The sequence below is a fragment of the Carcharhinus amblyrhynchos genome, chromosome 13, assembly GCF_965287045.1.
Source record: "Carcharhinus amblyrhynchos chromosome 13, sCarAmb.v2.hapA, whole genome shotgun sequence".
NCBI lineage: Eukaryota > Metazoa > Chordata > Chondrichthyes > Carcharhiniformes > Carcharhinidae > Carcharhinus > Carcharhinus amblyrhynchos.
Genome location: NC_137336.1, coordinates 56187642 through 56215427, shown reverse-complemented (window position 1 = coordinate 56215427; position 27786 = coordinate 56187642). Strand labels below are relative to the sequence as shown.

General features: G+C 44.5%; 1 protein-coding gene across 1 annotated transcript in view; it reads left to right on the top strand.

Moving 5' to 3' along the window:
- The window catches only part of LOC145351927 (semaphorin-4B-like), a 72453-nt gene extending 45098 nt beyond the window's left edge, over positions 1-27355 (top strand). Inside the window, exons 8-14 of the mRNA XM_080201716.1 lie at positions 4700-4881; positions 6002-6143; positions 7665-7884; positions 8438-8547; positions 14816-14979; positions 19589-19647; positions 21315-27355. Coding sequence (XP_080057842.1) covers positions 4700-4881; positions 6002-6143; positions 7665-7884; positions 8438-8547; positions 14816-14979; positions 19589-19647; positions 21315-21637 — 1200 coding nt within the window. The 3' untranslated portion in view covers positions 21638-27355. The remainder of the gene's footprint in view (positions 1-4699; positions 4882-6001; positions 6144-7664; positions 7885-8437; positions 8548-14815; positions 14980-19588; positions 19648-21314) is intronic.
- Positions 27356-27786: the final 431 nt, after the last annotated feature.

Here is a 27786-nt window from a genome sequence, read left to right as displayed (position 1 = left end):
CATCAAATCTGCACCAACCACAATCCCACCCAGGCCCTATTCCTGTAACCCCACATACTTATCCTGCTAATCCCCCTATTCTAGAGTCAATTTGGCATGGCCAAACAACCCAACCTGCACACCTTTGGACTGTGGGAGGAAACCAGAGCTCCCAGAGGAAACCTACGCAGACATGGAGAGAATGCACAATCTCCACACAGATTCATTTCTAACTGTCACACAGCCAGTAGAGCAACCATAATGTGGGGCAATTATAACCTAACTCGCAATTATAACCACCTCTTGTGTTAGTATTGTGATTTGCCAACTGTTTTGAAGTCTGACAGTGTTGCTGACAACAATTATTAGGGTTTTTTTAACATCCCAGCCCACACCTATACCTGAGATCAGATTGGACTCATCTCCCCTCAGTTTAGGTCCCAATACAGGTGACCCGGAATCATTGCCACTGATGTTAAGAATAGTTATGAAGAGCAAAGCCAGGACAAAGCAGTGAGGTTGGGGATCGAAATGAATGGCCATGAAGGGGATGTGAAAGGGGCAAATACAAAGCAATGAAAGTAAGCAGTGAGGAATTGAAGAGAAAAAGTATGAGAGAAGAAGAAATTTATGGCAATGAAGAGGGAACAATGATGATGAGGGAAAAAAGGCAATTTCTATTTCAATATTTGTATTTCCTCCTTCAACCAGAAATATACTTAGATTTTTTTCTCAGATATCTACGACTTAAGTTACGGACTCAAGTAGCTGCTTTTAGCTATCATAGACTTCTGATCTCAGCTCTTTGGAATTACTGGTCAGCTCTCATCAGCTTTCAAGGTTGCTGGCACTGGTGCGGCAGGTGTTCCTGCAGGGGAGCCAACCAACAGTCCATCGAGTTTGGCAGGACCAGACGATCCAGCAGCGGGGCAGGGTCAGGAAATTCAGATAGACAGTACCACAAACAGGCAGTAACACTGTCACTGCAGAGCTGTACACAGATAGACAGTGCCACACACAGGCAGTAACACTGTCACTGCAGAGCTGTGCACAGACAGACAGTGTATATACGCCCCATTCCAACGCCGGCATCTCCACATCATGACTGCAGAGCTATACGCAGAAAGACAGTGCCACACTCAGGCAGTAACACTGTCACTGCAAAGCTATACACAGATAGACAGTGACACACACACAGGCAGTTAGACTGTCACTGCAGAGCTATACACAGATAGACAGTATCACAAGCAGGCAGTTACACTGTCACTGCAGAGCTATACACAGATAGATGGTACCACAAACACGCAGTAACCCTGTTGCTGCAGAACTATACACAGATAGACATGGACACACACAGATAGTAACACTGTCACTGCAAAGCTATACACAGATAGACAGGGACACACAAGCAGTAACATTGTCACTGCAGTACTATACACAAATAGGCAGTAACACTATTACTGCGGTGCTATACACAGACAGACAGTGCCACACACAGGCAGTAACCCTGTCACTGCAGAGCTGCACACAGATACGCTCGCTCTCCATAACAGGGAAAAACCTGGTGATCCGGTGCGAGGTGCTGTCCGTGTTGTTGTACGTGGCGCAGGTGTGGCCTATCCCCAAATCCTGCGCTGCAGCAGTGACGCAGGCCATCTTCAAGTTTGTCTGGAGATCAAAGATGGATCGCGTCCGGAGGGAGGCGATGCACAAATCTCCAGAGAACGGAGAGAAAAACGTTCCCAACGCCGCCCTCATCCTGATGGCTACCTTTGTGAGCGGCTGCATCAAGCTGTGCGTAGATCCTCGGTACACCAACAGCAAGTGCCACTACTTTTTGAGGTTCTACCTGTCCCGAGTGTTGCGAAGGATGGGTCTGGCCACACTGCCGCAGAACGCTCCGAGTAGTTGGACCGTACCGCAGCACCTGTCCTTCGTGGAGAAATTTTTCCACAAACACACCTTTGACCACAAGGCGATTAAGCAGTGGTCAGCGCGTAACGTCCTTGGGGCCCTGAGAGAAAAGGAGATGGTGGATCCTGTCGGATGGTTCCCTGAGCAGACTGTCAGTGTCATCTGGCAGAACGCCTCGTCACCAGAACTGACAAACAAGCACCAAGATCTGGCTTGGCTGGTGGTGAGAAGGGCACTCCCCGTCAGATCCTTTATGCACGCTCGAGGTCTCAACATCACCGCACGCTGCCCTCGAAGCGGCTGCGGGGCTGACGAGACGGTCGCACACCTCCTTCTGGAATGTGCCTTTGCAAAGAAGGTCTGGAGCGAGATGCAGTGGTATTTGTCGAGGTTCGTCCCGAGCAGCTCGGTGACGCAGGACTCTGTGCTCTACGGGCTGTTTCCGGGAACGCACACCGAGACAAATATCAACTGCTGCTGGAAGGTCATCAACTCGGTGAAGGACGCACTTTGGTCCGCCCGAAACTTGCTGATCTTCCAGCTGAAAGAACTGTCCTCGACCGAGTGTTGCAGACTGGCACATTCCAAGGTCCAGGACTACGTGCTGAGGGACGCGCTGAAGCTTGGGGCAGCCGCCGCAAAGGCACAATGGGGAAAGGCCACACTGTAAGGCCTTTTAACGGAGGCAGACCGAGGGCCCGGGAACTGCAGAATACCTTCGACCTGCGTAACTGTGTGCCAATCTGAGCACTAACGGCACACAGTAATCTTTTGAGGCGTGTATATAGTTTTTTAAGTATTGAAATGTAATCATTGTAATTTGTACAAATATGTAAATATTGAGACATGGACATAGTTTTTTTAAGTGCTGAAATGTTAAGTACTGAAATGTAGTCACTGCAGGCAGTAACACTACTGCTGCAGTGCTACACAGATAGACTGAACCGCATACAGGCAGCAAGATTGTGACTGCAGAACTGTACGCAGATAGACAGTACCACAAAAAGGCAGTAACCCTGTCACTGCAGAGCTGTACACAGACAGACAGTACCACAACCAGGAAGTAACGCTGTCACTGCAGAGCTGTACACAGACAGTACCACAAACAGGCAGTAACACTGTCACTGCAGAACTGTACACAGACAGACAGTACCACAAACAGGCAGTAACACTGTCACTGCAGAGCTGTACACAGACAGTACCACAAACAGGCAGTAATACTGTCACTGCAGAGCTATACACAGATAGACGGTGTCACTGCAGTGCTGCACGGATAGATGGTGTTACTGCAGTTCTATACATAGATAGACAGTGTCACTGCAGTACTGTAAACAGATAGACGGTGTTATCGCAGTGCTATACACAGATAGACGGTGTCACTGCAGTGCTATACACAGATAGATGGTGTTACTGCAGTGCCTATACACAGATAGATGGTGTTGCTGCAGTGATTTCCTGGAGCTGAAGTGATTGGCCTCCTATGTTCCTTATTGTTAGGTATTGTTCCAAACAATGAAATCTTCCCCTGAATTCCCATTGACTCTAGTTTTGCTTCTTGATGCCACACTTGGCCAAATGCTGCCTTGATGCCAAGGCCAGTCACTCTCATCTCACCTCTTGTGTTCAGCTCTTTTGTCGAAGTTTGAACCAAGATTGTAATGATGTCTGGAACCAAGTGGCCCTGGCAGAACCCAAACTGGCCATTGGTGAACAGGTTATTGTGGTGTAAGTGCTGATGATTGGAAATAAACTGATCAGCTGGATGTTAGCCAGGTTGGATTTGTCTTGCTTATTTTGAGCTGGACATAACTGGGCAATTTTCCACATTGCTGGGAAATACCTATGTCACAGTTGTACTGAAACAGGTTGGTTAGGGGTGTGGCTACTTCTGGAGCACAAGTCTTGCCAGGGCATCTAGCCGTTGCTGGAGCCCGTGCATTCAGCCAAATATCCATGTGCATAGAACCATAGAACTCCTGTAGTGCAGAAAGAGGCCATTAAACCTATCGAGTCCGCACTGACTTCCTGAAAGAGCATCATGCCCAGGGCCACCCCCCCCCCCCCCCCCACACAAGCCCCACCACTGCCACCCACCACCCCGCCCCCCCATCAATATCCCCCTACCCCCCATCAATACCCCCCTACCCCCCAAAGTATTACCATTACCCTGAGCATTTACCATGGCTAAGGCACCTAATCTGCACATCTTTGGACTATGAGAGGATACCAGAGCACCAGGAAGAAACCCACACAGACTCAGGGAGAACGTGCAGACTCCACACACACATGTACCAAGGTTGGAATTAAACCTTCTGCTGTGAGGCAGCAGTGCTAACCACTGTGCCTTTATTATCCAAAAGCTATTGACTTCTGTCCTAAGTATACTCAACAACTGTGCATCGCCAGCTGTCTTGGGTGGAGAATTCTAAAGATTCACTACCTTTTCAATAAAGAAAGCTCTCCTTGTATCTGTCCTAAATGGTTGGACCTTATTCTGCCACACAGACTGTAATACAGTCATTAAAGTACCATACATATGTAATGCTGCACACAGACAGTAATATTGTCATTGCAGTATCATACATACGTAATGCTGCATACAGACAGTATTACTGTGCTATGACAGTGCTACGTACAAGGCTGGGACATGACATTATAGTACCAGCAGAGGCTGGGCAGTAGCACCATATCACTAGTGTCATCATCTTTGCAAATTATATGATCGTTGCACCTTTGACTAGAACTCTTTTTGAGTGGAGTGTACGCTGGAATGTTCCTTACTAACCTCATTAACTCTTTGGCTCAGGGTGACACTGGAGGGTTGAAACTTCTCCAGAGGAGGTGGTCAAGCTTCCTGAAGGCTTCTCTGGTGTGCAACGATCTATCAAGCAAGCTTTACTTTGATGTGGTTCAGGATGTGTTCATGTTGCAACAAGACCCTGATGATTGGGCCACTACAATGTTTTACGCCGTATTCACCTCACAGTGGTAAGCTAAAAAATGAATTCACATCCTGCCCTAAAAAATTTGGTTTATAAATTCACACAGATACTGATGAAGTCCTTGGTGTCAAAGCAGTGCTTAAGAATAATCTAAAGTGCATCTAAATCAAAAATCGGAGGGAAATTTGAAATAATAGGACCTCAAATTGACAGAGAAAAATATAAAACTTGTCTGCACAAAAAGTTATGGACAGATAATAGAAAGAAGCATACAGAAAAATATTCACATGTGCACAGGTGAATGAGGGCTTACAGAAGGCACGCAGCTAAAAAAGAAGGCACACACATGCGCAGAAATATCAATGCCAGTTTTAACTGGAAGTGAGTGTTGGGCCTAGAGAGTGATTGTTAGGACCTCCCAGGAGGCCCTGGCAATTTGAATACCAATCTCATTTAAATAAAGTGATGGTATCTGGTCAATGGGTTGGAGCAGGTTGTGTGATTAAAGACAGAGGCTGGCCCAAAATATCTGGGGGGAGCAGTGGATAATTTTGGTTGGGAGAATGAAGTCTGTGCTTTAGGACTCCGTGTGAGCCTGAAAAGTTCACTCTTGGTCTTCCTGTCTTATCAGCAAATCTTTTTTTAAAAACATTGGCTCTCTCCTGGACACATCACTTCTTCACATTGGCTGATCCTGGCCAGCCCAGTTGTGGATGTCAGACTCAACCATCCGGTGTTAAAATATAGTCAGGATGAGAATGATGTCAACAGACTCCAACATTTGAATTTCAGTGTATTCCACGCCTGCCACATTCTTGGCTGGGGTGGGTGTTAAAATCAGGCTTATGAAGTGAGAGGTCAGATATAGCCTGAAGAGGTGGGAAGAGTGTACTAGAGATAGGATGAGAACTGCATATAGACTGTGTATATATGCATGAGACATGCTAACATGTGTATTTACACAATAAATTATCATGTGTTCATGTAATATTTTAAAACACGGTACCACGGACAGAACTACAAAGTAGTTAGCCTGACAGAGGGGGAGATGATGATGTGGGTGTAGGCAGATAGAGACATTATTTTAATATAGAATATTCAATCTCATCCTGCAGAGTCATGGTTGCTTTGTAACATTTTGTTCCTGTATTTTTTGTCAATGCTAGGAGTGAATCTGTGTCTGCTGTGTGTGTGTACAGCATCAAAAGCATCCGTGAAGCTCTGGATGGACCATATGAAGAATACAATTCGGATTGTTCTTCTTGGATTCAGTATAAAGGTCAAGTCCCATCGCCAAGACCTGGTGCTGTAAGAACACAAATGCATTGGATAAACAAATAAGCACAGGCTGCTCAGTTGTCCTGATGGACCAGCTAGTCAGCAAACAGGAAGACCACCAGTCTATAAATGGTATTTGTTCCTTTGGGTTAGGGAGGGGACAATTGGACCTGGATCTTAGCTGAACACAATGAATATTGAGGCCCAAATATTGATTCTTGAGGCACACCATTTATCACATCCTGCCAAGAGTACCTCCCAATTGTCACTACTCTCTGTTTCCTTCTGCTCAGTCAGTTTCTCAACCAAGTGAATTGTCTACAATTCCCTGACCTTCAAGTTTATCTCCCTGTCTCTTATGAAAAACTTTCTCAAAAGTTTTCTGGAAGTCCATATGATGATCATCAATGATAATCCCCTGTCTACTACCTGAGTCACCTCGCATTGATCGTATTCATCAGGTATGACCCCTCACCCCCCAACCCCCCCGGCCCCATTATGGCACCATGCGGACTTTTCTTAATTATAAACTCAAAGAACCTCCCAACATGTGAGACTAGCTGACCTGTAAGTCCCTGGATTCCTTCTTAAATAACAGGTCAACACGTACGGTTTTACAGTCTCAAGGAACAATTCCTGAATTGAAAGCAGGTTATAGTTAGGGGCAGCATATTCCTTTTTTTTATGTAGGGGCCGATTTGTTTAAGTGCATGGGCCATTTAATTTTTTTTGTGTGGCTCTGCATGTGCATTTGCCTTAAGGAGCTGATTGTGTGTAGTCTTTGCCACACAATAGGGTTTCTGCGTGGTGTTTACTTGTACAGCTTAGTTAGAGCAACAGTAATCTTCTCACCTACTTCCTTTAAAACTCTGGGCTGGAACTATTTGGTTCAGGTAACTTGTCACTCTTTAGTGGCATTATTTTCTTCATTACTGCTGTTTTGCTGATTGTTAAGTCCCTGTCCATGACTTAGCCAAAGTTTCTTTGGGATGTCTGGCACACTATCCTCCTCTATACAGGCAACAGACTCTCACATGAATAGAAAAGCACTCACATATAAAGAAGCTAGCAAACAGTGTCAAATGGAATACAACAATACTCATAGATAACCACTGGTATACTCACACATTTAGGCGCAAATATAACCTAGCAGGCATTCCGATACATGTGAGTACACGTGTGTGCATACCTAGGTAAGTATATACCTATTTGGGATAAGTGGTCTATTCAGGCACAAGCATACTTTTTGGTATCTGTATTTCCACAATGCCACAGCCAGTCTGTGAGCACATCTAAACCACACATTGGGCGCAATCTTACCAGCCATTCACGCCACGCTCCTGTTGCAGTGAGGTCAGAGAATTTGACGGCCAGCCACATCTCCGTTCATTGCCACAAGATGGGAAAATACCGCCAGTGTGAAGGGTGGTAAGATTCTGGCCATAATCAAAGAAGCCTTTTGGCCATTAGCACCAAGCTGGAGAAAGAGCAGAGATGTAATGTTGAAAACCCTGAATCCTGACCCTTGTCCATTGTTTTCCCTTGTTACAGTGTATCACTAATTGGCATAAGAACCATTCATTTGAAAGCTCGCTGCTTTTGCCTGATGCTGTACTGAGCTTTAGTCGAAACCATCCTCTTATGCATCAAGCTGTCCACCCAGTCAACAGTCAACCGGGGCTGGTGTCCAGAAATGCACAGTATTCCAAGATCATCGTACTGCCAGTGAACTCTTTGGATGGAACTTATGATGTTCTCTTCCTAGGAACAAGTGAGTCCATCCAGCTCTCCTTTAAGACAGATTTCCTGATGATTGTTCTGTGTATCAGTTGGGGTGACAGCCAGTGCAGATTGGGATTTTCAGCCAAAGAGCATAGTGTGCTGATAACTAAAGAGGGCTAAGGATACAAGTTGGTGGAGGATATTGTGGTGCCCGAGCATGTTCTGCTGTTCCTTCTTGCGTTGCCCCATGATAATATCACCTCAAACTGTGATTTTCCTACAAATCAGGATTGTTGTCACCATAGGAATTGGACTGAGTATAACAGTAACATGAAAGTTGTTAGCACTTTCACTATTACAGTAAAAGCTTTCATCAATATGTATCTGATTGGTAAATTTAGAATTGAAGCAATTTCTTGCTTTGATCAGATACAAGTGTGGACACAAGTGTGCTCAGTCTTGAGCTGCACATTGGAGGAGAGGCTTTGGAATAAGACTGTTTGAAGTTGAATAGTATTGTTGCAGTACCTATATGACATTTCTTCAACCCTCTGGCTTTGTTCTATCGATTGCATAAACCACTGCCTCTTCATCATTGGCAGGTGATGGGCGTTTGCACAAAGCTGTATTGAGTGGTTCCAGCAGTCACATCATTGAAGAGAAGAAGTTATTCAAAAATTCTCAGCCCATTCACAATATTAAACACTATCAGGTATGAAAACAGCCAAGAGTCTCTGTTTCTAAAGGTGCGAGAAGGAAACCCATTTATCCATAGAACGTACAGTTAAGAAACAGTCCATTCAACCCAACTAGTGCACACCTAAGCTTATCTTCCACTCACACCTCCCATTCCTCCCTGTATGAACATAAGAAATACATCTATACTATTCTCCTTCTGATAATGGCTTTTCATCATTTTAAAGACCTCTATTTGATCTCCCTTCAGCCTTCTCTTTTCAAGAAACAAGTTGTCCAGTCTCTTCTTCCTTTCTTGAGAGGTATAACCTCACATTTCTGGTGTCAACCTTGTTCCTTTTTCTTGGCACACTTTCAACAGCCTCTGCATCCCTCCTGTAAAATGGTGATCAGAATTACACACAAGCACACAATGTGCAGCCCAACACAAGTTTATTTGATTTGATTTATTATTGTCACAGATATTAACATGAAAAGTATTGTTTCTTGTGTGCTATACAGACAAAGCCTACCATTCATAGAGAGGGAAACGAGAGAGTGCAGAATGTAGTGTTACAGTCATAGCTAGAGTGTAGAGAAAGATCAACTTAGTGCAAGGTAAGTCTGATCTCAGAGTGGATCATATCCTTATTTTCAACAGATGTGCAACTCCACAGGGTAATTTAGAAACCAAATTCAAAAGTCTGACAGCAGCAGGGAAGAAGCTGTTCTTGAGTCAATTGGTATGTGAGCTCAGATTTCTGTATCTTTTTCCTGACCGAAGAAGGTGAAAGAGAGAATGTCTGGGGTGCGTAGGGTCCTTAATTATGCTGACTGCTTTGCCAAGGCAGCAGGAAGTGTGGACAGAGTCAATGGATGGGAGGCTGGTTTGTATAATAGATTGGGCTACATTCACGACCTTTTGTAGTTCCTTGTGGTCTTGGGCAGAGCAAAAGCCATACCCAAGCTGTGATACAACCATAAAAAATGCTTTCTATGGTGTATCTGTAAAAGCTGGTAAGCGACGTATCTGACATGCATGGTCTTCTGTGAAGGTAGAGGCATTCTTAACTATGGTGGGCATTCTTAACTGTATGCCGGCATGGGGGACCAGGACAGGTTATTGGAGATCTGGACACCTAAAAACCTGAAGCTCTCAACTCTTTCTACTTTGTCCCTGTTGATATAGACAGGGGCATGATCTCCGTTACGCTTCCTGAAGTTGATGACATTCTCCTTCATTTTATTGACATTGAGGGAGAGATTATTGTTGCCGCACCAGTTCACCAGATTATCTGTTTCCTGTACTCTGTCTTGCCATTGTTTGAGATCTGACTCACTACAGTTTTCAAGCAAACTTGAAAATTGAGTTGGAGGGGAATTTGGTCACACAGCCACAGGTGTATAATGAGTATAGTAGGGGGCTGAGAACACAGCCTTGTTGGGCACCGGTGTTGAGAATGATCGTGGAGGAGGTGTTGTTGCCGATCCTTACTGATTGTGGTCTGTGAGTTAGGAAGTTCAGAATCCAGTTGCAGAGGCATAGGCCATTGGGTTTGGAGATAGTGTTAAAGGCTGAGTTATAGTCAATAATTAGGAATCTGACATAGGTGTCCTTGTTATCTAGGTGTTCCAGGGTTGAGTGCAGTGTCAGGAAGATGGCATCTGCTGTGGACCTGCTGCAGAAGTAGACAAACTGTAGCGGATCCACGTAGTCGGGAGGTTGGAATTGATTAAACTGGAAACGTTTAGTATAACTTCTCCATTTCCAAACCTCTAGAAATAAATAAAATATTATATATATAAAAATAAATAAATAAATATAAATAAAATATAAATATAAAATATAAATAAAATATGAAAATAGATAAGTCCCCTGGGCCGGACAGGATTTACCCTAGGATTCTCTGGGAGGCAAGAGAGGCGATTGCAGAGCCTCTGGCTCTGATCTTCAGGTTGTCGTTGGGCACAGGTATAGTGCCAGAAGATTGGAGGATAGCGAATGTTGTCCCATTGTTTAAGAAGGGGAACAGAGACTTCCCCGGGAATTATAGACCGGTGAGTCTTACTTCTGTTGTGGGCAAGGTTTTAGAAAAAATTATTAGGGATAGGATTTATAGTTATTTAGAGAGTAATGAATTGATTGGAGATAGTCAGCATGGTTTTGTGGAGGGTAGGTCGTGCCTTACTAACCTTACTGAGTTTTTTGAGAAAGTGACCAAAGAGGTGGATGGGGGTAAGGCAGTTGACGTGGTATATATGGACTTTAGTAAGGCGTTTGATAAGGTTCACCATGGAAGGCTTCTGCAGAAAATGCAGATGTATGGGATTGAGGGTGATTTAGGTAATTGGATCAGGAATTGGCTAGCAGATAGGAGACAGAGGGTGGTGGTTGATGGTAAGTATTCGTCATGGAGTTCAGTTACTAGCGGTGTGCCTCAGGGATCTGTTTTGGGGCCACTGCTGTTTGTAATTTTTATAAATGATCTGGATGAGGGTATAGTTGGGTGGATTAGTAAATTTGCTGATGACACCAAAGTCGGAGGTGTGGTAGATAGTGAGGAAGGGTGTCATAGTTTACAGAGAGACTTGGACAAGTTGCAGAGCTGGGCCGAGAGGTGGAGGATGGAGTTTAATGCGGAGAAGTGTGAGGTAATGCACTTTGGCAGAAATAACAGATGTGTAGAGTATAGGGCTAACGGTAGGACTCTGAATAGTGTGGATGAACAGAGGGATCTAGGTGTATGTGTACATAGATCCCTGAAAGTTGGGAATCAAGTAGATAAGGTTGTTAGGAAAGCATACGGTGTCTTGGCGTTTATTGGTAGGGGGATTGAATTTAGGAGCCGCAGCGTCATGTTGCAACTGTACAAAACTCTGGTGTGTCCGCACTTGGAGTATTGTGTGCAGTTCTGGTCCCCACATTATAGGAAGGATGTGGAGGCTTTGGAGAGGGTGCAGAGGAGGTTTACGAGGATGTTGCCTGGTATGGAGGGGAGGTCCTATGAGGAGAGACTGAGGGATTTGGGGTTGTTTTCATTAGAAAGAAGGCGGCTAAGGGGGGACCTTACTGAAACATATAAGATGATTAGAGGTTTAGATAGGGTGGACAGTGATAGCCTTTTTCCTCGGATGGAGAAAGCTAGCACGAGGGGGCATAGCTTTAAATTAAGGGGTGGTAGTTATAGGACGGATGTCAGAGGTAGGTTCTTTACCCAGAGGGTGGTGAGGGATTGGAATGCCCTGCCTGCTGCAGTTGTAAATGCGCCTAGTTTGGGGGCGTTTAAGAGATCCGTGGATAGGTTTATGGATGGAAAGGGATTGGTTTAGGTTAGAAGGTCATTGCTTTTTAATTGGTCGGCGCAACATCGTGGGCCGAAGGGCCTGTCCTGCGCTGTAATGTTCTATGTTCTATAAACCTTTGGCTGGAATTTTACTACCCCGTCTGTCACAGGAATCGGAGCAGGTGAGGGGCAGACAACGGGAAGGTCCATTGACCTTGGGTGGAATTTTAGGGTTTCAGGACAAGCGAGTTGATAAAATACCACCCCCTGTGTTTGGTTTACTTTTTTATTATGTCCTTTTTAACATGTGTTGCAACTTTTAATTATTGGTGTGTTGGGTGCTTCAGATCCTTTTATTCCTTTACCACATTTTGATTTTTATTTTCCAATATGTGGCCTCCTTAATTTTTTTTCAGCTATAATACCTCACAGTTATAATTGTCAAAGTTAATTTCCCAATGATGTGTTCATTCTTCAAGTTTATTCATATATTCTCATAATTTATTGTATTTCCCCTTAGTTGATTATTTTTAAAGTTTAAGTTTAAAGTTTTAAAGTTCGATTTATTTGTTAGTGTCACAAGCAGGCTTACATTCACACTACAATGAAATCCCCTGGTCGCCACACTCCGGTGCCTGTTCGGGTGCACAGAGGGAGAATTTAGCATGGCCAATGCACCTAACCATCCCTAATTATCATCCCTAATTAGGTGTTGCCTTAAATTGAGTGAAGTCCTGGAGTGGGACTTAATTTCGTCCTTGCCTGTCGCCCAGATATACCTTGGCGGGCCTTGTTGCAGCCAGGCGGCAGATGTCCCCAGTGGAGGTCACCCTACAGAGGGATCTCCCCGAATTACCTTGGGGACTTGGGGTGGAGGTTACTGCACGCAGTGGTGTTGTACAACCGTAGGTTTTTCCGGTACACAGGCTCCCGAGACTGTCCTTTCTGTGGCCTCGTGGAGTCCGTGGACTATGTCTACGCTTTGTCTTATAGATTGCACACCCTTTTTGGTTCTCTCAAACACCTTTTACTGATGTTTTGTTTGCACTTCAGTCCCACACTCCTAATCTACGGGCACCTGGTGTGGAGAAGGGCGGGTTGGGATGCTGACCTCCTCGTAAACCTGCTCCTGGGCCTGGCGAGACGTGCCATCAATAGGTCCAGGCAGCGGGCGATCAACGGGGCCATCCATCCTGACTGTCTGCCCCTCTACCGCGGCTACATTCGTGGCCAAGTGTCTCTGGAGAGGGAGCATGCGTTGTCCATGGGCGCAGTTGACGCCTTCCGTGCCCGCTGGGCACCACAGGGGCTGGGGTGCATTATAGACCCTTACAATCACGTTTTGATTTAATGTTTCAAGTTTCCTTTCGACTTTGGTTTTTGTTCAGGCCGTTCCCCTTTCCTTTTTGGGGGGCTGCCCCTTCTAATTTGTCCCTAAGTTAATTCGAGTTTGTTTACTTGTTGGGTATGCAAAAGACCTGATGAGTCTTAAAAAAAACTTAATTTCTCTCAAATCTGCTGGTTCATTGTTCAAAGAAAATTAAGTAATCACAGATTTATTTAATACCCCAATTATCTCTCCCCTTCATGTCATAAGAAAAGCTGTTTGTAACTCTTGCTCTTCCTCCCCTTCATGTCATAAGAAAAGCTGTTTGTAACTCTTGCTCTTCCTTACCTTTCTGTGAAAAACTAAAACTCTGCTCAGTGTTCTTCCTTGAACTGAAGATTAAAACGTGTCCATTATGTCATATCCACTTTCTGATATAAAGGCCTAACTGTAGACCGTTCCCACGCAATTAGATGATGTAGAGATCAGCTGTGTTCAAATGCACGCGAGATGATTTGCAATCATTCTGAAGAATAATCCTTAGCAGATGCTGAAAGGTCGGATCTCTTTGTTGTAATTACTGGCAATTTTCACTTGCCTTATGTTCAAATTTTTTTGTCAGTGCAAAGAAATTTGAATGAAACACTGGGGTTTTCAAGTTACCCTGTGGAGTTGCACATCTGTTGAAAATCCCTCATTGGGATCAGTTCAATGCTTGTACTATTTGGCTGCCTTCATCCTCGGGCCAAAGTAGGTTAAGACAGCATTCCCCCAAACCCATGTGATCTGTCACCTGGAAGAAGAATATTAGGTGCTTGGCAACACCAGTTCCTCTGAGTTCCCATCCACGTCACAAACCATCCCTGCTTGGCCACCATTCTTTCATTGTCACCGGGTCAAAATCCTGGAACTTCCACCTCAACAGCCCTGTGGGAATGCCTTCAGCATGTGCACTGCAGTGATTCAAGAGGAAGGACCACTACCAGCTTCCAAATGCCAGTTAGGAGCATGCTCCCCATATTGCAAAAGCACAAGCTAAAAATCCAGGGCAGCACGCTGGTACAGTGTTCAGCACTGCTGCCTCACAACACCAGGGACCAGGATTCCATTCTGGCCTCTGATGTCTGCCTGTGTGGAATTTGCACGTTCTCCCCCTGTTTGCATGGATTTCCTCCAGATCCTCTGGTTTCCCCCCACAGACCAAAGATGTGCGAGTTAGGTGTATTGGCCATGCTAAATTACCCCATAGGGGGATTAGCAGGGTAAATATGTGGGGTTAACAGGGTAGGGTCTGAGTGGGATTGTTGTCACTGCGTGTTTGACAGGCCAGATGGCCTCCTGTACTGTAAGCATTCTAGGATTGTTTGATTAGGAACACTACAATCGTTGGGGAGGAAGGGAAAGAATCTATTCAGGATCTCTGCTGCTGATTACTGTCGAATAGATATAGCTTGAGGACAAGAGCATATTTGCCTGGGATTCCATTCTGTGGGTGGAAAGGTCTCTGAAATCCATGGACCAAGTTCACATGGTAAGAATATTTGGACTGCCTGTGGAATTGTGCCACAGTAGGGCATCAACATTTGGACAAGCAGTGTAAGAACTGAGAGTGACAGACCAGATGCCACTGTAAAAGTACAAAGTACATATTGACTTTTAAACAGCTACCTGGGTTCTTTTTATCCATCCTCCAGGGGTTTCTGTACATTGGCTCTCCCACTGAAGTTCTTCAAGTTGTGATGGCAGATTGTGAACAGTACAAGACCTGTTATGACTGTATCTTTGCCCGGGATCCCCACTGTGGCTGGAGTAAGCTCGCATCTCGATGCAAATTATACGAGAACCATTTTTCAAACAGGTAAGAATGTCGTGCACTCTCACCTAGGGTGGAAGGGAAAAGAATCTAAAGCAAGCCCCTTGTTGCACTGTCAGGATTTTATAATTCTATGAAAATGAACCATAAGGGAATGATGAATTGTCAGTAATGATTGTGTCTCTATTCAGCCTCATATATAAGAGGAGGCATGGAGGTTGGGGGTGAGGCCAAAGAAGCTGGCAAGGCTGGCGATGCAAAGGTCTTGTCTAACTTAACGCAAGACCTTGTTAATTTTTTTTAGCTTTGTTTTCTATCTAGTAACTGGCAACATGGCCTCCACTGGCTGGCAGGTGGGATGGCAAACCAACAGCAGGAGGTTGGACCATTGAGATCAATGGGATGACCTGGAGAAAGGCCAGTGATCAGGGGGAGAGCTGATGGGGGGGAGTTAGAGAGTGGTTCATTATCTGGAAAGTGGCCATATGCGAAAAAGCTTTTCCATGCAATGGTCAAACCTCTACCACCTTACCCGCCACGGAATTGGAGTGGGTGAGGGTCTGATAATAGAAATCTCCCTTGACCTCGAGTGGAAATTTTCGGTCTCACCTGCGCGAGGCTGTAAAATCCTGTCCATTGAGTGGTTTGGATCTAGAATGCACTGCATGGAAGTGTGCTGGAGGCATATTCAATTGGAATGTTCAAGAGGGACTTTGTTTTCATTCAAATAATCATCTATGTGCAGGAGTATGGGGAAAGAGCCAGGGGAAATGACACTATGTTATGATGCTCTTTTGAAGAGCCAGTGCAGACATGAGCCAACCAGGCAATGAAGTGACCAGCAGAGGGCCTATTCCTAGGATCCGGGGGTGGAGGTCCCAGCTATTTACTGAGCGGCATGACAGGGGGAAGCAATGGCTGTTGTGGGAAACACACACACTGACAGTCTCAGCTCACAGAGTGACCCAGGTCACAAGTAAGCAATGGTAGAAGGGACTTTGCAGGGTGGGATTTGCAGACATTGGATCGGGAGAGTAAGAGGTGCAAATGGGTCAGCAGCAAAGACAGAGGGTGGCTCTTGTGAGACCCCACTCCACATCCCACACCCCTCCCCCTCTACATCCCACACTCCCCAGTCCCCCACATCCCACACCCCCTCCGCTCCCCCCCCCACATCCCACACCCCCTCCGCTCCCCCCCCACATCCCACACCCCCTCCGCTCCCCCCCCCCACATCCCACACCCCCTCCGCTCCCCCCCCCCACATCCCACACCCCCTCCGCTCCCCCCCCCACATCCCACACCCCCTCCGCTCCCCCCCCCCCACATCCCACACCCCCTCCGCTCCACCCCCCCACATCCCACACCCCCTCCGCTCCCCCCCCCAACATCCCACACCCCCTCCGCTCCCCCCCCCACATCCCACACCCCCTCCGCTCCCCCCCACATCCCACACCCCCTCCGCTCCCCCCCCACATCCCACACCCCCCCCACATCCCACACCCCCTCCGCTCCCCCCCCACATCCCACACCCCCTCCGCCCCCCCCCACATCCCACACCACCTCCGCTCCCCCCCACATCCCACAACCCCCCCCACATCCCACACCCCCTCCGCTCCCCCCCCACATCCCACACCACCCCGTGCCCCCGACATCCAACACCCCCCCGCCCCCCCCCCACATCCCACACCCTCCACCCCCCACATCCCATACTCCCCTCACCCCCTCCATATCCCACACCCATCCGCCCCCACACATCCCACACCCGACCCGCTCCTCTGCCCCCCGGGACCCACACTCGCCTGCCCGCCCCATCATGTCTCACACTCCCCTGCCCACTCCCCCCCAATATCTCACACCCCCCCGCCCACCTGCATCCCACACCCTGCATCCCACACCCACCTGCCATCCGCCCCTCACATCCCACACCCACCTGCCATCCGCCCCTCACATCCCACACCCCCCCTCCCCCCACATCCCACAACCCCTCCCCCCACATCCCACAACCCCTCCCCCCACATCCCACACCCCCCCCTCCCCCCACATCCCACAACCCCTCCCCCCACATCCCACAACCCTGTCGTTGAAAGAACTACCTGATACTGAAAAGAAATATCTAATTAATTGTCCACTTAATAAGCTCAATTGTTGTCGGTATGCTCGTTCACAACCCTCACGTTCTGTTAAATGCCTTCCCTGCCTCCAAACTGGACAGTAGAAAGGGCAGAAGATTTTGCCAATATCTTTAAAGAACAGAAGCAAATGTAAATAAATCTGAATGCTACCGATGTTCTGTGCACCGAAGGAAACTTTCTAAACACAGTGAAGGAAATTTAGGGGTTAGAGTAAGAGGATTGAAGAAGAGTTGGGTTAGTCAGACAAATAGAACTTTGTACAGTGGAATATACATTTGAATGTTACTTCCTTGGGTGAACTGACCTGTGATGACATCTGGTGGCTAAAGTGGCATTGTGCAAATGGTTTTATTATATTTTTATTGTTCACTTGATGCATATTCCACTTGGAAGATTTCTGAACTCTTGCATTATTTCCAATTTTCCTGCCATTTTCTCGCCTTCAGGATGTTGGTCTATAATTTACAACCATTGGATATTGGCAGAATGAACTGTTCATCTGTTCAAACAAGTTAGAAGAGAAGTTGGTGTGTCCTGATAGGGGAAATGGAATGGGGTGTGTTAGGAATGGGTTAGCTGCAAGCTTCCACTTGCGACCTAATTTGTATGCTAATTATTTAATAGTACTCACCAGGGTATACAAAGGGGTTTACAGGTGGCACTGAGTATGTGTATGTGGCGTTGTAAAAGAGAATAAAATAAGTTTGTGAAGAAGCTGGACTTGCATCATCTTTTCTTACTAGACTGCAACTGAGAGGCTTAAAAGGGTGAAAGGTGCTTTGTGCATTCTCTGATTGAACCAGAAGAAAAGTAATTAGTGAAGTTTTCAGAGATCACTTCCCTCTAAAATATTTTTTTAGACATAAAGCGGGGTTCCTATTGTCTGATTCAGACTTTTTTTTTGCAGATAGTAATGTAGAGAAAGTGGTTGGGCGACTCACCTAAAGAATGGGTCTGGGTTTGCTGGGTGGAGAGGAGGAGGAGGAGGAGGTCATTTGTCTGTAGTTCTGCAGCAGTTAAGTCAACAGATTAAACCTTTTGTCATGGAGCACGTTCAGTCACAATGAAGTACAAGAAATTAAAATCTGTTGTCTTAACTGCACTGCAAGCTCCAGTCCTCATTGAGCAGGGGAAGGCAGTCATTGTGAGGATTGGGAGTGCTCTGTGTTCCCAATATGAACATTGATGGATCCAATAGATGAGCAACCAGGGCAGTCACTGCTTCCACCAATCATTTATGGTTTGGTACAAATAAATAATAATTCTGTGCTTCATATTTACTGCTGGAGTTTTTTTTTACAGCAACCAGGATTGCACTTGGACTAGGTTTTAAAGAGATTGTTCACTTTAGCAATCTCTGCTATAAAGCAGTGTTACATTTTGTTTTTATGTTGTCGATTGCCAACTGGGGATTACTTTGCGGTCTGATTTCAGATGGAGATGCGGGATTAGTGTTGCTAGTTGCTTGTGCAGACACAACTGTTTCCTGAGCCTTTAGTAATTCGCCATTGTCTATGACTTGGCCTCAGCTTAATGGCCCCATGTGACCAATGTCATGGCGGATCGAGAGCAGCTGGATCGGGAATTCTGCTCAAGATGTGCTCTGCTGGATCTTTATCTCTGCCCTGTTGCCTCATCCTGATCTTTTCTAGGGATCAATCCTGACAATGTTGGATGTATCCTTCTACATGTGGGTGTGAGTCAGGAAATATCTTGTAGGCTAGTCGGGATTGACCATCAGTTTCGCTTTTGCCAGGCCAACTGAACCAGAGAACCCAAGCTTGAGTTTCTGCAAGTTACTGGACCACAGAGTTACTGCAACAACGCCTAATCCTGCCCTCACTTGCCATCTACCTTTGTGCGCTTTCCAGCAGAGATCACTGGTTAATGGAAACACTACCTTCCCTTGTTTAACAGAGCTCTTGTCCAAGTGTAGTTCAACTGTAGTTGTATCTTAACAGTCTCACTGCTGACTTCCAACTGAGGGCTGTGTTGGTCCCAGTTCCTCTACTCAGCCAACACTTTTTGACTTGAATAATCAGTGGTTAAATTAAAAAGAGATTCCAGCAATAGTTGTAGATTAAATTAGAATCACTAATTAAAATTAGTCTGAGCCAATGTGCCTTAGAATCCACCTCTAAGTGCCTGTTCTTGCATCCATTTTTAACTCACATTCTTACACCACTGTTCCTTTTAACCTCTGATTTAAGGCTACTTACTTTAAAGTTAGTATCAATGAATTGCAGCTGGTTTTGGATCTTTACAGTCAAGGCTTTTGTGCTGTCATTGCGTTGTATTTGAAGTGAAGGCCTGAGGCTGGAGCACAATGACTAATCCACAGTGTCATCCAGTGCTCCTTCTGTGGGTTTTAATGTTCCATCTTTGCCACTCTGTTAAAGGTAAAGGGCTATGTATTGGATGGATTGTGATCATAGGCTTCTAAAGAGAGGTAGCCAAATGAAGGTGATGTTGGACTCTATTCTTTTAGATTGATTCTGGATGCTTCTCTTGTTTTGCAGTGACTTCCTACAAGATGTAAAGAAAGGCAATGCTGCAGCACTGTGCCCACCACAGGCAGGTAATGAACTGGTCTATCGGTTGGGTTTTGTGGATGTTACCAAGCCTGTAAGTCAATGATTTAGAGCAAGCTCTGGAACATCAAACACCTGAGTAAACACTCTTAAATAGAATAGTTGCAGTCCAAACTCATGTACACTCAATGTGCAAGTTCACCTGGCAGTGTTTACACAACTAATGGATTCACATGACAACAGAGAGTGTTATTTCCATGGAAAGGAAGAAAAACTAGTAGCGCCCATTTATCCATGTTTCCTTTGACAGTGGGGCATTGAGCAAGACTGGTGACAGATATGGAATAGTTACTTATTTTTGTAAAGGAATAGGGTCAGATGCCAAAATGAGTAGGAAGACGATGAAGAGTTAAGAAAACAAGTGACCTCTTTGTGCAATTCAGACTGGTGGAGGAAATAATAGTCTCACTGATAGGGGGAAAAGTGGTGCAGCAAAGCTAAACACTTTTTCTCTTTCTGCAAGGTGGGTTTCAATTAATTCAATAAAATGAGATAATCTTGCTCTCTCTTGGGGAAACTGGATTAAGTGTTAAGCTCACACTGTCCTGTCAGAGATCTTGAGCACAATTTGGCTGACATTTTTACCGGCCTTTAGTGATGGGCCTGGAGACTGGCAAAATGATAGGAAAGCACCTGGTGGCTTGCCCTTGCTGTCGTACCAGCAGCGGGAAAGCTGGTAGACAGCTCACAGCATCTCTCCTAAACGTAGCCAAATCAAGTTACTTGTGTGGCTACTTATGGCCGTCTCCCCACCTATACTGGCCTATGCCTCCCAGTGGGTTGTAGGAAGCTCTCCTTATGCAGCACTCTTTGATTCATTCAGGGGTCACTCAGTGGCAATCACCGACTGTGTGGCAGCAACACCTCCTGCCTCACTGATCACACCCTAGCTCTCCAGGGCCTGTGTGAATGACCTTGGAGCCCCCAGACCCCACTTACCTGGTTGTGAAGGTGCAGTCCCAGCACTGGTGCTATTGAGGATGCTAAGCTGCTGATCCTCTGATTGGGCTGGCAACCTTTGGAAGTAGCCACTTAATTGGGCCCAGCAGTGAGACTGCTGCAGTATCTGAAAAATGGGGAGAGGGCCTTAAGTAGCCACACAAGTAACTCAATTCAGCTGCGTTCAGGTGAGGTGTTGTGAGCCAATGATGCCAGTTCCAATGAACCCAAAAGAAAGGGAATAAAACTCTCCAAGCAAATTTCAGTTTAAGTGGCAAATAAATATTCATGTGTGATTGATCCAAATTGAGAGGAATTTGAAAAGGGAGGAAAAAATGGGTAGTTGATTCTTTTGAGCCTAACCTTTCAACCCTACTTTTTCAAACCTACCGTTGAGTGATGCAGTTTTCACCCATTTAAATTATTTCTGGCTCAAAGCCAAATTGATTCATTTCTGAATGTGTTTATTTTAGTAATTGCTCTGAGACAGGTAAACCTATTTCTGGCTCTTCTGCAGCCCTTTGCTGTCCTACTGACTAGCTCTTCACCGACACTGAGGTAGATTCAAATTCAGTTAGCTTTCAGGAAAGCTGCAAGGAACAGATTTTGGAGAATAAAGTTAATTCAGATAAATTTAAAATTAACATTGTGCTCAACAGTTTAAAACTTTTTTTTATCCTGAAGTATTTTGCCGTAATATTTTCTTGCATTTTAGAAGCTGCAGAAGAAATTATTCTGGTTGTTGATGGTCATTCAGATGTACTGCTCAACTGCAAGTCCTCATCTTCATTGGCCCACTGTGAGTGGATCACTCCTAACAAGAACATAACCGTTGATTACCACAGCACAGGATTACTAGTAGCAGGGAATGCAATTGGTACCTATGACTGTTGCTGCCACGAGAATGGCGTCAGTCAGATCGTGGGCTCCTATAGTCTCCGATCCAGTCGATCGCGGATACTGCTGATTTTGTTGGTTTTGCCGGCTATATTCATCGGATTAATTCTCTATTTTGTCGTGTGCTCAAGGAAGACTTAATGTTTCGTGGCCTACAGAAGCTGATATATCCAGTCAATCCTGGGCTTTATAAATAAGGGCAAAGAGTACAAAGACAAAGGATGTTTAGATAAATCAGTATAAAGGGCAAAATTGGTCAGCCTCAGAGTATTAAGTCCAGTTTTGGTGATCACAGTTCAGGAAGGATGTGAAGGCATTAGAGATGGCGCAGAACAGATTCACAAGAATTGTACAAGGGTTGAGGGTCTTCAGTGACACGGATAGATTGGAGAAGTCAGGATTGTTCTCCTCGGAGAAGAAAAGATTGAGAGGGGAGAGGTCTGACAGAGGTCTTCAAAATCATGGTGTGTCTGGGCAGAGTGAACCAGAGCACACCAATTTAAAGTCATTGGCAAAAGAAACAACAATGGCAAGTGGGGAAACTTTTTTTATAACGCAGTGAGTGGTTAAGATCTAGAATGCACTGCCTGAGGGTGTGGTAGAAGCAGATTCAATTGTGACCACTTTCAGAAGAGAATTGGATCATTATCTGCAGAGAAAAGATTTGCAGGGCCATGGGGAAAGGCCAGGGGGAGTGAATGGCAATAGCTGAATTGCTATTGCAGAGAATCAGCACTGGCACAATGGGTCAGATGGCCTCCTTCTGTGTAATAACCATTCTCTGATTCTGTAATATGTTCTCCAAATAACTGCATAGCACCTTATCTTAAAGTTGCAAGGCCGGCCAGCCTTGATAACAAGAGGTTATTTTAGGAGAGAATTATACTGTTACTGGGAAGTTAGTGAGGTGATTTTGTGTGCTTTAGCTTGTCATTAATAGGGCAGTAAAACTTAGTTTTAGTAAGTGTTTAGTCATGATTAAGACAGTGGCTGCATCACTCCAGTTAACATTGATAGCATTGCTAGCACCATGCTCAGAGAGGCCTAAGGCTGGGTGTCCACAGGAACAATGGAATTGCTTTCTTTTTACATTACAACATTCTACAGTCATCCACTATGGTGGTTGTTGTGGTCATAACTTCCTGGCGATTAGGTTGATCTGTCTTCTGAGAATTAAGGTTTAGCCACAAATCAAAATGAGAATGAACACTTTGTTCTGTGTCATGGGTTAACAATAGTTCAATTTTCAAATACTGTGGAGTATTTGATTGAATTGTTTTAATTCATTTGAGTTACATTAAATGTATAATTTGAGACTTGCAGAAACTACCTGGAAATTTTATTCAAATATTTACCATGCGCTTTACTGATGAAAAAATGATGCAGACAATTTTGGCTCCTGTACTCTCGGCTGTATTGATAAAGTGAATGTGTACCAACAGCTCCCTATGAGTTGCCAAACTTGCTTGCACTTGTATTTAATATAGATGTAGTGTTTTTCCTGAGAGAATGGAACATTGAAAGAAAAGTTACAGGCCAAGTAATTAGAAGTAAGGTTGTAAATAAAGATATGGCCAGAATCTTACCACCCTGCCCACCATGGCAATCAGAACGGGTGAGGACTGGAACGTGGAAAGTTCCATTGATCTCAGGCAGGATTTTACGGTTTTGTGACGAGCGAAGCCATAAAATACAGTGTGTTAAAGAGAGAGCAACTTTATTTCATCAGTAGGTTACTGTGGATCATTGTTACCCCATTACCAATCAAATATTTATCCATTTATTTTTGGAATGAATTAATCAGTTCATCATTTACTGATGGATTCACATCCACAGTACTCTGTATACATTTTGCTCTTATATAATCTGGCTCCGTACCTGGACCTCAGGTAGTCATTGACCTATAAAAGGTGTTATGATCCCTATACAGACCAATAGCTGAAAAGACAAAACTACCGTTGATGAAAAGAATTGTTGAACAAGATTTCAGTTTCTGAAAGTTTTACTATAACAGTCAAAAGCCAAAACAAACAAAATTTAGCATGCATTAACAGACTTTACTCAAAAAAGTGAATTTCACTTTAAATAGTCAACACAATAAAGATAGGTCTCTCAAAAATACAAGACTTTTGTCACTCCTTGCACAAATATGACACCACCTGCAGTCTCATAATCTCTCCAATCTGGCGTCTGTTACATAGGAACTTTCACTTTTCCCATTCAATGGATTGCACTCTTGTGTTTGATTTGTCTTGATTTATTATTGTCACATGTGAAAAGTATTGTTTCTTGCGCGCTATACAAAACATACCATACACAGAGAAGGAAAAGAGAGTGCAGAATGTAATGTTACAGTCAAAGCTAGGGTGTAGAAAAAGATTAACTTAATACGAAGTAGGCCCATTCAAAAGCCTGATGGCAGCAAGGAGGAAGGTGTTCTTGATTTGGTTGGTACATGTCCTCAGATTTTGTATCTTTTTCCTGATGGAAGAAGATGGAAGAGAGAATGTGCGGAGTGCATGGGATCCTTGATTTGTGCTGGCTGCTTTTCCAAGGCATTGGGAAGTGTAGACTGAGTCAATGGATGGAAGGCTGGTTTGCATGATGGACTGGGCTTCGTTCACGATCCTTTGTAGTTTTTTGAACAGAGCAGGAGCCATACCAAGCTGTGATACAACCAGAAAGAATGCTTTCTATGGTGCATCTGTAAAAGTTGGTGACAGTTATAGTGGACATGCCAAATTTCCTTAGTCTCCTGAGAAAGTAGAGTTGGTGGTGGGCTTTCTTAATTATAGTGTTGGTATAGAGGAACCAGGGCAGGTTTTTGGTGATCTGGATCTCTAGAAACTTGAAGTTCTCGACTATTTCCATTTTGTCCCCATTGATATAGATAGGACCTTGTCTTTCACTATACTTCCTGAGGTCGATGACTATCTCCTTTTTGTTGACATTGAGGGAGAGATTATTGTTATTGCACAAGCTCACCAGATTCTCTATCTCTTTCCTGCACTCTTTCTCATAATTGTTTAAAATCTGATCCACTATGGTGGTGTAATCAGCAAACTTGAAAATCGAGTTGGAGGGGACTTTGGCCAGTCATAGGTGTACAAGGAGTATAGTAAGGGGCTGGCGGCACTGGAGTTAAGGATTAAACAATGTGAACAGTGAATGATGGATGACTAATCCAATGTAGAAATTGATTGGTGAAAGCTAGTAAAAAGCAGGAAGGACCAGGAAAGGAACATTGAACAAAGACAAAAAGATTATGGTGAGTACAGAAGACTGCATAAAACCATGAAGAAGAACTGCAGAATAAATAACCAAGTATGGATTAAAAAGCAGGAAGGCACAAGAAGCAACAGGTTGGAATAATTGCAGGGCACTGTAGAGATTGAAAAGAGGTTGTCTGGTACAAGAAGAAACATCACTACTGTATCAATCAAGGATGGCAGATTGAAAGTAAAAGTTGACAGTACCCTTTATGAAGAATAGGCAGGTTTCCAGCAGGGCAGGTTGTGCTGTGAGCAGAATTTTACACTCAGGAACATGATAAAGCAGAGTCTAGAGTATCAGAAGCCATTTATTATCAGTTTTCTTGACTTCAAGAAGGCTTTTGATTGCAGCCATCAGCAATTACTCCGGTACATTGCAAGACAGTTCAGAATCCTGTAGTGATATAAAGTCTTATACAATGACTCTGACTGCTGCTTGAAGATCGGTGCAGGTACCATAGATTCCTTCAACGTCATCACTAGAGTGCTGCAAAGTTTTATGCTCCACATTCCTCTTTTTCTTGATTACTGATTTCATCTTGAGGAAAACAATGGTTGATGTAGACTTTTGCATCCTGTTCTGACTCTGCTGGTTGAAGAATCAGTCACTCTCTGAGACATGCCCAATAGTCTTAGGGATTGTGGCACCAAGGTTAGTCTATGCATCTGTGAGAAGACTGAGGCAATGATAATTATATGATAACAAAGCCCTCCCATCACCTTCGGGCAGCAGAACATTGATTTCAAACACTTTCTCCAACTCGGAAACAACATCTCCAGAGAGGATGATGTAGAGATCGATGTCCACAAAAGCTGCATTGGTCTTCCAGTGATTCCAACACTATCAACACAGTCATGGAGCTTTGACTCCATGTTTGTAAGTAGTACTGACTGCCAAGTTACTGCTAGTTGGCCTTTCACCAGTGTTGCCTACATAAGATCCGAGGCATTACGTGGAAAGACAGCACTGAGGAAGAAGACTGGATAAAGCCATAAAGAAGAGCTGTAAGAGAGACAACCAAGGTTGGAGAGTTAGAAAGCAGGGAGGCACAAGAAGCAGCAAATTGGAACAATTGCAGGGCACTGTAGAAGCAACATCACCATTGTACCAATCAAGGACGTGGAGATGCTGGCGTTGGACCAGGGTAAGCACAGTAAGAAGTCTCATAACATCAGGTTAAAGCCCAACAGGTTTATTTGGTTGCACAAGCCACAAGCTTTCAGAGCACTGCCCCTTCATCAGCTGAGTGGCAGAGTAACAACTAACTGTGCTAGCAAATAAACCTGTTGGACTTTAACCTGGTGTTGTGAGACTTCTTGCCAATCAAGGACAACAGGATGCTGTTGACCGGAAGACTGGTCGGAGGTGACTGTGGGATATTGTGACAGAGATCTGTGACTAGCAGGGCCCAAATGTTGCCTCCTGGACACCAGATGGGAAGAGAAGACAGGGTCAGCCAAAGACAACCTGACAAAGTATACTTACGGAGGGAGGATCTTCATGAGTGGGGTGCCACTTGGGCAGGAGAGAGAGAAATTGCGATTAAACCAGTATCTTGTTGCCCATTGTTCCACATGGGACCTGAGGGGTTAAGTCTAAGTAAATGAGAAGTGTGAAGTTATTGATACGATGATTGCCATGTTGTATTGGCACTTAGAGTTGAAAGACTTGTTTTTTTTCTCTCAAAGAAGCTTTCTGAAAGGGTGCTTTTTTTTCTCAGCATCTCAACATGTAATTATATGGCTCATTGGTTCTAAACATGGTGCATACTGAGAAAATAGGCATAAAAAGGCCAGTGTGGGCATGGAGATGACATGGGGCAAGGATGTGGCTCCGGGCATGGGTGAAGGATGAGGGTTAGAGGGCTTAACTACTTTTAATACAACTAGAGCAAGGTCTCAGAGGATAGAGGTGATTGTGCCTCAGCAACTCCACCCCCAAAATGGTCACCTACAATTTACTTCTGGGGTCAGCAGACCTCCCACACCTTGTCCTCTGCCTGCCTGGAGCAGAAATTGAATGCAAGGGGATCCTTTAAGCCCTTTAAACCTTTTAAAAATATTACACTTTTGGCATTTATGCTGTGGATAGTCCCATCACTTTTTCAGGTTGCTCTGGTAAAGACAACTTGCCCCCTAGAGTCCACAAAATAATTAAGTAAACAACAGGAAGAATGAAGGATCAAGCAGAGAACCCTCGTGACTGTGTCCCAACTTACTGAAGTGTAGAACAGATAAATGGACAACAGCCAGTACAGAGCAATGTATTTATAGTGATTTCCAAATGTTGTTATGGTGCATCAGATATCAAAAATCCTTCCCCCTGAGCTATATTTCAACATAACTAATGCCCTGAAAATGGTTGCTCTGTTATGGCATATGGAAACACTGCTAGACTCAAGCCAGCATAATACTTCTGCTGGTTGTAGGCTGTCTTCTAAGCTTAATACTGCCACACCTTTAACAGGAGACAGAATCAAAAAGAGAACAGAAAATTGCATTTCCCTTCAAGATACTATTGGGATAGCCATTTTTTTCTCATCTAAGTTAACGTTTACAATTGCATTAAGTAGCGAAGGTAATTGATCTCTGATCTCTGAAAATCCTTTCACCTGCCAGATGGCTCCCATCCACATCCAGTGACAGCAATCCGACCGTGCATATCAAGGACTTGCAGAACTATGTTTGTCTCTGCCTTGCCCTCAGGTAGCATATTAGTCAGACTGGAAAGTAAATGATTCTCCAACCTACAACAAACAGCTACTGATTTTAATTGGATACCTACTGTGGATTTCAATAGCAAATCCCCCCCAAAAATCAAGATGAAACAATTTTGTTCTTGCCACAAGGAAACATTGGGTCATAACATTTTGATCATTCGTAAGTACAAAGGCTTCTTTTCACGGATAAATAATCTACCCAGAAGGGAGGAGATTTTAAAACCAGCATTGTTCAAAAACTTTTAATGAGTACTTTTCAATAAAAAAGGCCTTAAAATTGGATTTATAAAATGGCTGA